Source organism: Vidua chalybeata, chromosome 1, assembly GCF_026979565.1.
Source record: "Vidua chalybeata isolate OUT-0048 chromosome 1, bVidCha1 merged haplotype, whole genome shotgun sequence".
Lineage (NCBI taxonomy): Eukaryota > Metazoa > Chordata > Aves > Passeriformes > Viduidae > Vidua > Vidua chalybeata.
In genome coordinates, this window is record NC_071530.1 from 16751882 (window position 1) to 16767653 (window position 15772).

Here is a 15772-nt window from a genome sequence, read left to right on the forward strand (position 1 = left end):
TTCTAATCTCAGACCCAATTTCTTGCTCCAAAGTACAGTGTAAAATCTATACACCTGCATCCTACAGTGCTGTAATGAACAATGCCATGGCCTTTAGGTGTTCTGTCTTCTCAGTGAAGAGCAAAGTCAGGTCTGTAATTCTTTCAGCTGCAGCACTTGGCTTTCCCTTGATGGCTGAATTAGTCCCTTTAGTTAGGTTGGCCAGGTAGAAACATGATGGTTCAGACACTGTAGGATTCAGACATTAGCACATTAAAGACAGAGTGGCTTTGTATGGGGCTTGCTTTCTATCTAGAATTAATTTCTTCTTGGCAGTTAGCCTGGCTAAGTCAGATGAGAGATACACATCTTCCTGAGCTCTGTCTTGCTTTGGTCCTTCCTTTGCCATGCTGATACATGAGTCAATTACAACTAACCTGATTCTTAAACCTGCCTTCCTTGGAGATGTAGGCTGTTGGGTAGGCAAGGGGTTCTCCCTGGGTCCTGCCTGGAGGCCATTTGCAGAATGAGCAGCATCCACAAAGAGCCAAAGTCATCAAGAGGCAATGACCACATCAGCCACGACCTCGGGTGGTCCATATTGTCTTATCAGAATAACAACTCAGCTGGGCTGACAACTTCTTCAGCTTCTCATCTGCTTCTCAGCCACTCTGAAGGCTGACAACACAGCACCAGAGACAAGGATTTGCTGTACAAGAGCCCACCTACACTGTTTTTTTCAGCATTAAACCCCAGCAACTATTAACTACTGGGTATTGAGGCAAGCCAGTCACTTTTAGAAGTCCAAGCTTCATCCACTCCTGTGAGGGTAGTGCTCAAAAAGGCTAAACCAGTGCTTCCCATCCCAGTGCCAAAATGAGAGCTTCACTGGGATGAGGACAGTAATTTATCCCCACAAGTTCTCCCTCTATTTCCTTACAGATTTCCTAGCTGGGCTCTGTGCAGGTGTTCAGCACAGGTGTTAATCTTAAATTCTGCTAGAAACTTAAAGAAAGGATAGGAAAAAATCCCATTTCAGGCATGAGCTTCCAGACTGCTGTGGCTTTAACAGCACAGTTTAATTTCTCTGCTGCTGGTGTTATACTAGGCAGCATCGCAGAGGGTGGAAGAGAAGTAGAGCAGATTGGTGGCAGATTTTGAAGGGAGGTGGCCTTGGGCTAGGAGAGACCTAAAGATTAAAATCTTAAGTTTTTGTATTGGCTGTTTTGTCTTTTTTTACTTCATAGCAGTTTTAAATTGTTGCCATTGTATAGTCTGTGCTGTCCTGGCAAGTGCCCTGACTGCTTTCAGTGCTGTCCTGAAGGCTGATTTGAGTCTATGGTTAATTTGGGGATAAGTACTTGTGAAATAAAAAGACAAAACAGAGCATAAAAAAATTGAGGCTGTCTGAGGAGAAAAAAGCAACTAAATCCATCTTGTAAAGATAAGGTGCAGGAATACCAGATGGCAGATTTACTCTTGTGTGCTGGTGCTGAGTATTGCCTCCAAAAAAGGTCTGGAGTACTGACTCAGAAAATGTCTAGTGGTAGAGTTGGTATTTTTATGTTACAGTAGTGAACAGAATGCATTTTGTAATGAAAAAAAATCCAGTAGGAGACATAACAAGTTCCAATTAAACATTCTCTTTATTGGGGCCTTGCTCTGAAATGGCACAAGTGATAAACGCTTAGAGTGCTCATCGGTGCTGCTAATGAAAAAACCCAGAGTCACATGTTACACTTTTATTTGGATTTAGATCAACACCACAGATAAGATACTTTGGTCAAACACAAGAACAGATTGCTATGCTGCTCCTTCCTGGCTGCAATAAGTACAGTAATGTGTAAAAAAAAAAAAATATGCTGGTTCTCCTGGAACACCATGTAAATCTTGGATTGGCACACACATCTAATAAATACGCTGTTTGCACTTAGCACTTTAAAACGTAATTGCACATGCAAGATGTAACCGGGCTACTGATCACCTTTGTCATGGTCCCTGTCCTATTTGTACTTTATAAGTTCTTTGCTTGCCTTTTTCCCAGCAAGAAAAAAGAATATAATTTGCTGCTCTACTCAGTATTTCAGTGATTAATCTGCTGATTTTGACACGTTTAGCAGAGGTCACATTGAGGCCTTTCTGATAGAACTGGTATCTCCCCTACAGCTTGGCTTGAATCACAATGCAGGTGGCAATGGAAGTCCACAGAAGTGAGGCGAGGGGCGTGCCCAGAAGCTGACGAGGAGAGGTTAACATCAAGCGAAGATACAGTAGAGGGACAGGCGTGAATGCAGTTCTTACAATATCAAGAGTCAATACTACTACCACACAAATAATGACATATCAATAATATATTGTACAAGCTTATACAGCAACACATGTTGATTTGCAACATTGTACAGTTTAAATCTAAAGTGCACAGCCTCAATCTGAGGTGACAAAACAGTACTATCAATATAATAAAGGCAACACAATTACAGACACTATTTATTTTCTCTTACTTCATGTCCTCATATTACATTAATCAATACTCCATTTATCTATTTTAGATGAAATTAAACCCACATTGCACTTCTTTTTTTGTCTTCAAGTATTTTAGAGACAGCAAAATCATATTGCTTTACAAACACAAGTTAGCCATTTAGGCAAAGTTAAAACCAAAACTTTAGTAGGGTTATAAGTAGACAGGTCAAAGCTGCAGAACTCTTACCAACACTTCCAGATGTTGGGGGGAGAAGGGATAAATTTAAGTTTCCATGCCAGAGACACCTCTAAAGCTAAGGAATGATGCAGCAAATAATTTCTGCAAGAGCTGTGCCCATGGTTTCTAAAGAGGTTGTGAGGCTCTGTAGGGGCTGTTCTTTGGCAGATAATATCTTGACTTCATTGTAGACAAGGACGGAGTCCAACATTGTGAAATCCTTTGACAAACCAGTCTGTACCTAGACCCATCCCTGTCACTCAGATTACAGTCATATTTAATTTAGGCCTTGTCTTGCAGACCTGTACATCTGTAAGAAGTCTTCACCTTCTTAATGTAGCTGTGAGGTTTTCAATGTAGTTTGGGACTGCTCACAGCAGAAATAGTTTTGAGATAAGAATTTACTCAGACGTGACATTTTTTTTTTTTTTTAATAGGTTTTTTAAACACAGAACACAGAAACCATCCAAATACAACCTTATTTCAGTCTTGGTTAGCACTGTATATTGATTGTGTGTCTGCTTAGGCCACGTGGGAAACATAATCAGGAATAATAGCATCCTATTGTTATACTGTAATTGATCTTATTAAGTGGTTGTAAGAGCTGCAGTCCTCTTGAGGTTTTTCAGTAACCAACCCTGGAGATGTACAATCCATATGACATGGAGGAAGAATGTATTACGTGGGCTTGTCTTTCAAAATAAGCAGTAATAAATATTTGAGGCACCTCCATCAAAAGAAAAAGAATCCCAGTTAATTTTTAGCTTCTGTACTTGCAGTTTTATAACCCATATAAAATAAAAATATATAGTTTACAAAATAGGATTTTTTATATATATATATATATATTTCCTTTTGTAAAACTATACTTATTTAAATACATTTGAAATGTTGCTATAGGTAAATTAGAAATTCTGTTCTAATACTACGAAAAAGGCAAAATCCTTTCACTTTTAAACATACAGCATGTATATTCTGCATCTCACAACCCCCTCCCACTTCCCCCAGTCTGATTTTGTCATAATTTTGGGCAACTTTGGCATCATTCAGTCTGATTGCTGTTAATTTAAAGTAATTATTAGGTTAAAATTTGGGGTAAAATTTTAAGTATCTTCTGGTCTTCCTTATTTGTTTCAATGAAGCTTTTTTGTGCAGCTAATTATTAAAGAGGCATTCTAAAACTCAGGAAAGGACTTTAAAGGAGCCATGTTTCTTGATTTTAAACTGTACTCTACTCCAACGCCACAATACAGAAATAGATTTACTTTGGAACAAACTACAAATACATTCGCACAGTTTGTGACAACTTAATTGTCTACTTAGAGATCCAGGAACAGACTTTCACACCCAGTTATTATAAATCTTGTCCCAGGCGTTCTATTTCATCAATCAGGAAATCAATGTCTTGGTGAGTGGCCGCAGGGTTGGAGATGACCATCCGGAAGAAGTTCACTTTGTCTCCCAGGGGCTGATAGCTCACCATGGTCGTGCCATACTCCATCATCCTGGCTTTTATCACTGGTGCCACCTGCAGAGCAACAGAAAGTAGGGGATGATGATGATGACTATTATTATTGTCATTACTATCATTATTTTCATTATTGTCATCACCCTCATTGTTATTAAACCGGAATATACTTCCTTTTCTTTACAGAGGATGGAGAGCTACAAGCAACTGAAATGAAATTACATCCAGTATTAACAAAAACATTAACCTCCAGTAAGGAATAAATGCCACACTGAAAAGGCATTCAGTTTATCCTGTTTCTTTGTCAGGCTCTTTAACTGACTGGGGAAATTTCCCTCTGCTACTTTCTCAATGTTGCTGACAGGGACACAGTAGCTGTTTTTTGTACTGCTCATAACATGGCCACAATTGTTTTCATAAGCTCGGGTGCTGTAGTGTTGTTGAGCTTTTGCTGCCCTTGCTGTGTTTAGTGACTGCAGTTCACAGTACCTTCAGTACATAAAACATTGAACAAATATGGGCTCTGGACACCAGGCAAAGCCAGGGAACATCACACCTGGGGACCAGAGCAAGGTGGTGCCAGACTGACCAGCAGTAAAATGACCATGGAGCTGTCATTTGCCAGAACCTCACTTACCCTGTGCCCTGGGAAATCATTCTGGGGATTGCCTGCTTGCAAGGGTTTCACTGCTCACCTTCATCAGGCGGCTTGTTCTCTCTTCACTGTCCTCCACTCCACGCAAGCTGGGAGGTATGTACCAGAAGCAGACATTGGTGTGCTGAGGCTAAGCACAGAATAATAATGGTTTACGTGGTAAGAAATGCTCATAATGTCTCAATTGCAATTAAGTTCATGCCTTCCCTCCCTCTCATACATCATCTTGTGACAGCAGTCAATGATTTTCATTATTGTGGTCCACTGAGAGTCATCATCATTATTAATGCAGAAAAGATAATTCTAAGCAATTTATTCCCAGGGTGTCAGATGCAGAAACACATCATCCAGCTGGGCAAATATATTTACACCTTTCTGAAAGGCATCTGGATTTTGCAGCTCTTGCCCCCTCCAGGGGCTGAAGGGATTGTGTGGCTAAGGCAAGAGTCTATTACAGATAATTTAGAGGTGAGGACCGTGTCATTTACTCTTATTACGTGACAGAATAATACAGAATCTGTTTCTGTAAACAGGACCCACAGGTGTTGCATAAGATAGTCTAAGATTTTCTTACATTTAATGAAATTTATTATGTCTCAATTTTATTCAGCTAGCTGCTGTATTAATACGCATGCACCACAGCATCTTAGCTCATCTAACATCTATGGGACCACTAAGCAGAAAGGCATAAAGTGAGAACTAGTTGACATTTTTTGTTCATTTTGTGGGGTACTGTACACCCACTCCTAAGAGACCCTGCTATTAGCAAACTGCAACTTGTTTTTACAACGTAAGAGCTGGTTCTCATTTTACCTCTGTGTGCTGTGTTAGGCTGAGATACTGGGGTTTTGTTTCAGCAGTGTTAAACTGAGCAAACTGAACACTTATGCACAGCTGCCTCATCTTCCTTGTCCCTGCACTCCATGAGGAAGAGAGGAACAGGCACAAGAGGTTTTGTTACAAGGGTCCCTGCTTTCTGTCTCATACTGCTTGATTTGACCTGTTGGTGGCGTCCCACTAGGTAATGAAGCAAACACTGCTGACCAACTGAGAAAAAGAAGTTGCACTACATACCTTTCCATCAAACACCATTTCATACCCTTCTCTGTTCTTTATTTTATTGTATAGGTATTCAGCAAGTTCCAAGCACTTATCAATTTGTGCTTCAAATCCTGTGGTTCCCTTTACAGAGAGATGAAGAAAAGAAGTTACGTAAATATCTGTTCTATGAATTAAAAGGGCAAAAGGACCATGCAATACTTGCCAACACATCAGCTGAAGTCACCTCTCAGAAGTCTCTGTGAGATCAAGGATCTGATTCTATGTGATAAGGGCACTTTGATAAGCAGAGCTCATTTGTCTCTAGCTCTTGCCACTGGCACCCCTATAGCCAACTCTGCAAAATAAGCGTCAGGTACTTGCTTGGTTCTCAGGAATATTTTGCTGAGAACCTGAATAACACCTCAAAGGGTGCCTTTGGTAGATTTTGCAGAGTGGCTGAGGATGGTTTTGGACAGCTTGGACTGGCACGGAGGGGGGTCTTCAGGAGGTGTTGAGTTCCAGACATGGGGAGTCTCACACTATTTTCAGGATAGGGGATTTTCATCTTCCAGGAATGATATGCTGAGGACTTTCCAAGATTATTTTTTTCTTTTTTAGTTAAGCACAGAATGGGTAGATACACTTTTAGAGCCCTGTCTGATGCCTGTGGAAATGCACACTTTGTTTAGATACTACCCTGCCTCTGTAGTGTTCTTTCTTCTTTTCTAACAGATACCATGCAAACTCAGAAGCTGTGTTTTTAAGAGCTGCAGAAAAGCCTGCTTTTTCTTCCCTGGCAGAAGTCATAATCCTCTCTGTGACATCATAATTGTTCCTGCAATCCCCAACTGTGATGCTTCAAACAAAGGATGCAGCTTCAAGAGGGAGGAAGGGGAATAAACAGATGGAATAGACAAACTCTTTAAGAATCACACACCCTATTTTGTAATGTTAGTATTACAAGCAGAGTGTGAAAAGAGAAAAAGCAGTACAAGCCATATTGAAAAAATGGGCTTTAGGAGAAATGTCTCTGAGTAATAGATGCATGTGCCTGCTAAATCTGTTCTGGCAGTGCAGAACTGACTTAAAAGCCCATGTCATTATCCCTCTGTGTATAAAGATTTCAAAACAGAGTAGAGGTAGCCGTGGGAGAAAGGCTTGGAGTAAAAGAAACATGTGGCTAAAATCGCCTGCCACTCTGCAGACCCCAGTTAGCACTACAGCTATTGCATCCTCCTTTACAGACTCCCACACCTCCTCAGAGGTTTAATGAAGCACATGAGAATCTTTAAGGCTTTCTGGAAATGAAAACAGTGATGTCATCTCCTCTGAACCAACCTTAGGCAACCTGACATAATAGATTAAATAAATACACACAAGAACTTATTTAGCAATATAGATAAGACACTAGAGCTAGTGTTTACAGATTTCCCAATGAAGTTATCCTCTACTCCTTCAAAAGATTACTTCATATCTACTGCATGCAATTAGGTATTGCCTAGGTATTCCAGGCTTGATTTGCCATGTATAATTTCTGAATATAATTAAAACATCTTTTTATTTCCAGAAATCTTTGTAACAACATTCCTAGGCATATGATTTATGCTGTTAGACTCCTATGGTTACACAAGGCAAATGCTATGCAAAGCCATATACAGTTCAAGTTTCAAAATCATGTGTGCTGCTTTGAAGCTCCATCCTTAAAAGTATAAAATGCCCAGAAAATAATAATGTTCTTTCTTTCATGTTATATATGTGAAATTCAGGTCAGGGATTTTCTAAAATTATGATTACAGAAAAAAAATCCCTCAAGTGTATCTGGTGTGCATTATTTTAATACAAACAAATGTGTAGCAGGCAGTCCTACCTTTGCCCTCCACATCAGCCATAGCTTGAAGACATCAACATGCCGTCCACACTGCAAAGCCTTGTCTCCCGTGTCGTAGGACAGGTCGTAGTGCTTGTCTTGTTGAAAGAGGTAGGAAGCATGCATTTGATTGCAACTCTGCATCAATCCCTTATGGACACAAAGACACAAGCAGAGGGATGTCAGCACAGATTTGACTACTGCTTTGAGGGTTGCTTTGGGTGAAAAAAACACCCAAATTCAGTCGAATATATGTCCAAGGACAAAAACAAGACCAAAAAAAAAGCACAAAACTAGACTTAGTTGCTCAGTGGATTCATCCCTATCAGTGCCTAAGATGCCTTGGTACCTGATCCAGCAATGTGTAATCCACTCCCAGATCCAAATAATTTTTTAAAAAAGCTGGACATTGTGCCTCCTAGCATTCTTATGCTTAACTTAATTTTTGGACCTTGCCTTTTATTCTTTGTTCTGGTTCCTTTTCATCCTTTCCTTTGAAGGCTTCTTTTCTGAGTCAGACCAAGACAACTGGTGACTAATCTAAAGAATATCACAGCACTTTTCAATTGCTTTGGCCTCTAAAATTCTGATTTTTATTGTTTTCTTTCTTTGTAGGAACAGCTCTTTTCTGCAAAGCCCTCAGTTGTAGATTGGTTGCTTCAGCAGTATAGAAAGCTTTGAACAGACAGACGAGCATATGGCCTTTAAAAACCCAGCTAGACCTGGGCTGCTAAGAGGTAACTCTGTGGGAGGGACAGAAGACAACAAGGTGATGAAACCTGGCTCATGAAAGCATGAGGTTTCCTTTTTAGCTTTTTAAGTAAAAGGCAGAGAGCCACATTCTGGCTCTAGTTAAGATCTCAACCAAGTTTATGGTATACCTTAGGGCTGTTGCCTAAAATGGCTATTTCCAGTCCAAGAAGAATCATAACATGGCTGTTTATCATCAAGTCTAATCTTTATGTGTAACTCAAAACTGAGACAGCAAAATGAGAGGGAGAAAAGAATTGACTTTCTCCTAATCTGAACCATCTGTTCTCACTAGAAGTGAGGGATGGTAGACTTCAGCTGGGCAGGCTTTGTCTTGGGGAACTGCCCTAGAGGGCAAATAAAAGCCAGTTTCTCTCTTCCTAAGTGCAATCACTTTGTATACAATCTGTTGTACAGCTGTTAGCAAAACAGCAACCAGCTTTTTGATAGCTGGTCTATTAAGTGGTGGCTGTACGGCAGCTGTCCCAGTCAGTGATGGTTATATGAAAATTACAGGCTTGAAGGGTAATTCAAATTCTAGCACTAAATGAAATGTTTACTTTTTATTCCAAGTGCACTTTGTGTTCCATTTTTACTTCCATGTGCCCCCAAGTGGATATATAGATCAAAGCTGGGTAGGAATATCATAAAAGTCTAGAAAGTGTAATGATGCCTCGATTCTGGACCAACTGTTGTGCTGCATATAGACCATGACTTTCACCCCAAGAGGATCAGAGTTCACCTGCAGTTACATCTTATGCTACACAGCAACTGGTGGGGTTACACAGTCATGCAGCCACAATTTAACCATGGACATTTAGAATGGAAAGTCACAAAATTCTGTACAGATATTGCCATTGATTGCCTCATTTTTGCTAGGTATCTGCTTTAATTCCTTCTGCAGTCATGGCTGTCTCTTCTCAGTTCATGTTATAATCCTCATCACATTAACAAGTATTAGCTATGGCACAGTTATGAAGAAAATACCCAGGATTTTTAGAAGTAAAATGCCAGAAAGAAGCAGAGAAGCACATATATTGTGACATACCTCTTCTCTTACCAGCAGGGCTGAACACTGCAGTGGGACACCCATCATCTTGTGAGGGTTCCAGGTTACTGAGTTAGCCCTGGGCAGAAAACCACATGAAACTCAGACATTGTACTATGTGATGAAATGCCAGAGGCATTTAGAAATAATTAGAATAATACCAAACATGTAGCAATACTCACTTTTTTCCTTTTTCTGAGCAACCAAAGCTGAAAATAATCATGCCTGATATTAGGAAAGCAATGCCTTCACAGGGGACCTAATCCACTCCAGTTGGCTTTTGGATGACAATCCTGGCAAATTATCACAGGATAATTGCTCTATCCACTAAATTTAATCAGCATTAAACTTTCTGGGGAGTCATCTATACTTTAGAAACATAGGGCAAACTTCCTAAAAACATGCACTTGACTGATGAACTTTCTAAAATTGCACAGTCAATTAAATACACAGATAGAAGCTGGCAACCTAGCAGATCTCCCTGCCTCTGATTCCAGTTTCAGCAAGATTTTAGTAAATAGCTTACACAGGCATTTTGAAAAATTCTTTTTAATACTTCTGGGTATCAGTAAGTCTCTGAGTAATCTGGAAAAGCTGGCCCAAAGTAATTTTTCTTGTTGCTCTGATGACGGCAAATTTTCACAGCTCCCTAATTTTTGCTTGGCTACAGCAATTCACACAACTACAGTAATAAGCATGGAACTGGCCCATCTTGCCAGAAAAAAGTCTGATTCTGCCTCCCTTCAGGACACATGTGTGGGAAAACCTGCTCTCAGCCTAGGTTTTGGGAACAGAGAGCTGACACAATACAGTCTAGAGAAGAGACATTTGAGATGGTGGTGAGGGCTGAATGGAAGATTGTCCAGTTGTTTATTATTTTAATTTTGTGTTATGCTTGACTGGCTATTTTATAATTACTATTGTTACATATGATGAGTTAGCTGATAAACATATGTATTTGCATCCTATTTGGCAAGCTGTCAAGGGCACATAGTGCAACGTGATTTTATCTAGTGCAGTGATTTGTATTTTGATATTTTGATGGTAGAAATTGGTATAAATCAGTCAACTGAGGCATGGGAATACTTAAAGGACCCAGGACACACTTGAGGTAACACTGATGTGAACAGAGGAGAGCATGTTAGAATCTAGCAGTGTTTTCCTTTGTAAGACTTGGAGACAGTTCTTGGAGGTTTATGCACCTTTTGGAAGCCAAATTGCTTCCACTCCTTCAAAGCAAGCGACTTCAAAATTCATATGGACATCAGGCAGTCTTTCTTCTGTGCTTTCTTCTTTGCTATTTAAATGGGACTGTGCAAGTGCCTCGTGCAAAATCTGTAGGGAACAGTCTTCCACAGGCAACATCTGGCCACTTGGCTTGGCTTTTTGAGTATTTGGCAGCTTTTAATCAGCACAGTCAGTCATCTGATTACAACACCAAAGCTAATGGTTCTGAACATCCACTCAGGTCTATGAGTTTCCCTTGATATGCTAGTTTTTAATTTTATTTGTGCCTATGGAAAATCAGATGGAAATTCTTTAAGAGATCTCTAAGTAACAACAGTGGTATGCATTTTCTCAAGCAAAAGGGTTACTTACTGACAATAGCCAGATGGGAATTATCTGACTAAAACACTTAATTTACCCTACGGTCACTTACTTACCTAATTACATACCAATTGCATACAGAAAAAGCATTTATTATGTAAAATCAAAATCCACCATTTTTCATTTGTTATCAGTTATTTTGGGCTCCTGTCATCAGTATGTGTTTGAAGAAATTGCTGACCAAGACAAACAGTGAAGTAAAAAAATGTACAGGAATCCAGAGATGTTTTCCAAAACCATGTCATGTTTGCCCAAATAACCAAGCACCAAGAACCTATGGGATTTTTTGGCTATGGGTCAAAGACAGAAAAAAATTTTTTCCTTTACAGATTTCAGATTTCATCAAATGGATGAAATTATTACAGATTTCATCAAATGCATGACAGGAGAGATTCATCACTGGCAGAATTTGGTCCTGAGACATCATTAAATACAGACTGATGCAATCGCTGACCAGCCACAGCCCCGGGAAGGATGTCCAGACCCTCTAAGGGAGCACTCACCCACTGCAGGCATGTTGTTGTCATGTAGCTGCGACCCCCTGCCTGAGCCTCTGGACAGGGGACACCAGGCTGGAACTCCTGATGTTGGCCAGACCTATCTACTCCACACACTGGGGCTCGTGCTTCCTTCAGTGTGCCCTCCAGCACCTTGAAATCTGCCATGGGGAGACTGGAGGGCATGGTAAGGACAGTCCTGCAACTCGTCCTCCTGTGACAGGAGTATTCCTGCTGGGCTGATTGTTACCAGAAGGATGTGAATACTCAGGGCACAGTGTGCTGCAGTAAATGTTCCCTCTCCCATCAAACATGAGTAACAGCTTCAGTTCTCTTCTACTCAGACCTGTGATGACTCCATTATCTACCACAAAACAGAAAAGTCCTTAAAAGGTCTCCTCTAAAGGTTCCCACACTTGAGATCTGGACAAACTGAATTGAGCCGCTGTGTCCACCAAGGAGAGGAACAGCATTCAAAATACCAAATATCCTTAATTCACTGCCAAACATATTGAGATGGTACTTATCAAAGCACTTAATAAAATCCAGTGGAGTTCTGGATCTAAAGCTATTATGTGGAAAATGCTCCAGAGTAGATTTAACCTGAACTTCTCATTCCAGCACAATTTGGACAGCAATTTGAGAGGCAAACCCTTTGTTTCATACTCTGCCCTCAAAGGCAATGAGGTAGATTTTTGCTTGTTGGATATTTGTCCTTTTAATGCATGATATATAAGTCTGGAGTGCTGTAGACAATCTTAACTAAATGAAATCATAGAATCATTGGCTGCTTTCCAAACTTTGCATGAGAGATGTATGAGAAAATAACTGAATCAGCAAGGTATCCTCCCAATCTCCAGGATCACGATTAGGAAGTTGTTTGTAATTTTAGTTGGCAAGGAACAGCAATTTGATTTAGTGATAAAGAAGGAGGAAGGGAGTAATACTTTACCCTCAAACATCATGAGCTTCAGTAAGTACAGAAATGCAAATGACTCCATCCAGCCCAGTATACTGACTTTAGAAAGTGGACTAAATAGGTGACTGGGAAGAATATAGACCAGGGCAAGCATCTCTGAAATGTCTCTAAATACTCTCTGAGCTTTCACTCATTTGTGGCTCACAGAAATCCTGAATAGTTTTTATCTTTCCTTGAATGTAGATAAATTTCAACATCCTATAGAAAGTATTTCCACGGCTTAACTAAATGTTTCTGAGAAACCAGCTGGTTTTAAGTTCAAGCTCAGTCCTTCCAGCCTGGACCAGCATCACTTACATTCATCTGCATTATCTGCAATGTTTATGAGCTCATGACGATAACTGTGTATATATCCAGGCGCAGATTTACTGAAGACATCAATAACACAGTCTGGAGAGGGCTATTCTCTCCAGAAGTGAAAGAGCAGGACATCTGTCCTAACTGCATGTGTACCCACATTTTATACTTGAAGTTTTATACTTTGGTGTACAAGACCTAAAAGATTCACTTCTTAGAGAAATTAAATTGCTTATTCATGTTGGATGCTGAATTAGAGAATGCTGCAGCAAACTACTCTGGACCTGTGCATGCATGGTGGGAGATGAAAGAAACAAGCATGGAATGTCTGTTGTTTATACTTCCAAACAAATTGCCACACTACTGTAGCACAAAGGCACTCCGCAATGCTGCTTCAACTGGAAGGACAGTTTGTATGATTTCTCCCAACTCTATCTCAGAGATAACACTGATCCTTAATTTTTACAGGCATTGCTATGGTAATCAAGAGTATGTTAAAATGCATTTAATAAATGTCTTTTACTGATACTAATAAACCATACCTTTCGACGCCATTTAACTTCCATTTGTGTTTCCTCGACATCAGGAGCCCACCACCCCATGCTCCCTGGAAGGCAAGACACATTATCTTAATGAGAGCTCTGCTTTCCTCCGTGATGACATCTGTGCCTTCCCATCAGTTTGGGACCCTTTTTATCTCACTGATGTGGCACATTCCAAAATGACCAGGCAGATGGGGCCTGAGGCATGAGCTGTGCAAACAATTTTCTTCCAGTAGCTTGGAAGCAGCAGTTAATAGCCCCTAATCCAGGCTCCCACCCTCATCATCTGCAAATGCCTCACTCGCCCCCTCCTCTGACACTGGCACACGGGGTGGCCCCATGATGTAATTAATGACTCGCTGATCTGCTCCTGGGTCAGCTGCCTTTTGTCTTGTAGTCACTAAGTTATAACAACAAACCAGGCTGGGATCTCAGCTGCTCTGGGGGATTTTCATCATATTTTGGACCCACTACTGCTTGCCCTCTACTCATTTGCTTTCCTCACAGAGATCTGGGACAAGCAGGCATTTCATGTGACTGAGAAGTATTTAAGGTAAATACAAATTCTTCCTCTGAATGGACTGATTTTGGCTGACACAGTAACTCAAAATCAAGACTCACAGACCTATGGGAAGTCAATTACCAAGCCTTTTTGGGGAAAGGATTTGCAAAAATGACATAGAAGATATTCTAGGGCTGAAAGATGATCCTTCAGAAAGATTTCTTGGCAAGAGCCTGGATAAAGCTAAGAAGCCAATCTGATAAATTTTCCTAGCACTTGCATTAACCTGATCGGCAATTTGCAGTACTTTAGTCCAGACAAATGTATCCTTTTCCTTAATATATTTATTTTGCAGCTGCTGCAGAAGCTGAGCTAGTGCTCAGTATACTTCTTACGTATTTCTTTACTAATAGCATTTAAAGATAAAGCTGAAAGCCAAAAGCACTAAAACTAGGTCAACTTAAGTGTCCCAGTTGCTACAAGTACAACTACAGTCCCAGCTCCTAAAATATCCCCCTGACCTGAGCCTTTCAGAGGAGTGGGAAGTCAGTGCTTGGATGTTAGACTTAATTACAGGAACCAAATACAACGGGTTTTGAACAAAATGACACTCTCCAAAATGAATAAATTAATGTTAATGCACCTTGTAATCCAGCCCTAAACGTATGATGGTACTTACATCCACGTGCATCCAGATTTTGTATTTCTTGCAGATGTCTGCAATAGCTATGAGAGGATCAAATGCCCCATACACTGTTGTCCCAGCTGTGGCACTCACCAGAAAAGGAACAAATCCCTGCAAGAAAGCAGAGAGACATTATGGATGGTCAGAGTGCTGCAGCCCCCTCATATCATGGCAGACCCAGCTCCCCTTTTGCTGCCCCCACAGTGACCCCACTGTGTCTGCCAGAGGCCATCCCTGCTGTGTTACACTGGTTTTCTCCACGTTTAGATGCCAGCGATATTATAGTTTCTACCTTAAGGTGGCAGCAAACTTCCAAACCAGCATCCTCCATTTATTACGATGCATGACACAGGTAAGGGCTCAACAGAACAATTCTGCTTCACATACCTGCCTGAAACAAAAAAGTCTGCTCTGCAGGATGTCACATAAACAAACCTCAACCAGGCACCACAGTGAGAGAAGCATTTCTGGCAGACTGTGCCCTGGGCTGCATTGCAATTATCCCAGCGAGTGTCTGGCCATGTGGTGCCCCAGTTTTGTCAGTGGGATCATCGTGTCTGAGGGAGGCTCCTGGGCAGTGGGCAGGGGAGGTGTGGGGCTCCAGCCCCTTCCCTCCCGCAGAGCAGGGAGACAGCTCCTCAAAGGTAAGAGCAGCAGCTGCCACAGAGGCCAGGGACTATCTCTTGAACTCCCTCTGCTAAATGCTGTGCCTCACAGCAGAGCATTTACCAGCCATCACTTCTGCACTATGAGAACTGGGGTCTGCTACGATTTATAGCAGTGTTTCATTTTAATTTCATTTTTAGTTTTGTTGATTTCATAAGGAGTATTTAGAGGTCAAGAGTGGCTATGGGTTTTTTTTTGTAGAACTGGGGTTCAAACCATCAAAAAGTCCAAACTTCCTTCCGCAACAGTCAGTGGGTTTGAGTGGCACTCTATTACCATTCTGCCTTATTTTTTAATCTACTGTATTGCTTTTATTGGAAAAAATGTGCTTTTAGTGAAGATTTGTGTTATTTATCAGGTTTGGCTGCTGTGTGTCTAGTGAATATAAACGCTGTAAGCACTGGGCTGAGTTCATTGCATACTTTAATCCGATGCTTTAATTCTAGCTTCTTCTAGTGAACAAATACGAAAGTATGTACATTTTTAG

The 15772-nt window shown here is 40.7% G+C and overlaps 1 protein-coding gene across 1 annotated transcript in view; it reads right to left on the minus strand.

Moving 5' to 3' along the window:
• Window positions 1–1606: 1606 nt before the first annotated feature.
• The window catches only part of GAD2 (glutamate decarboxylase 2), a 41896-nt gene continuing 27730 nt past the window's right edge, over window positions 1607–15772 (minus strand). The window contains exons 10-16 of the mRNA XM_053960371.1: window positions 14614–14730; window positions 13433–13497; window positions 9510–9588; window positions 7712–7861; window positions 5878–5985; window positions 4844–4933; window positions 1607–4208 (exon numbers count right to left, since the gene is read on the minus strand). Coding sequence (XP_053816346.1) covers window positions 4035–4208; window positions 4844–4933; window positions 5878–5985; window positions 7712–7861; window positions 9510–9588; window positions 13433–13497; window positions 14614–14730 — 783 coding nt within the window. The 3' untranslated portion in view covers window positions 1607–4034. The remainder of the gene's footprint in view (window positions 4209–4843; window positions 4934–5877; window positions 5986–7711; window positions 7862–9509; window positions 9589–13432; window positions 13498–14613; window positions 14731–15772) is intronic.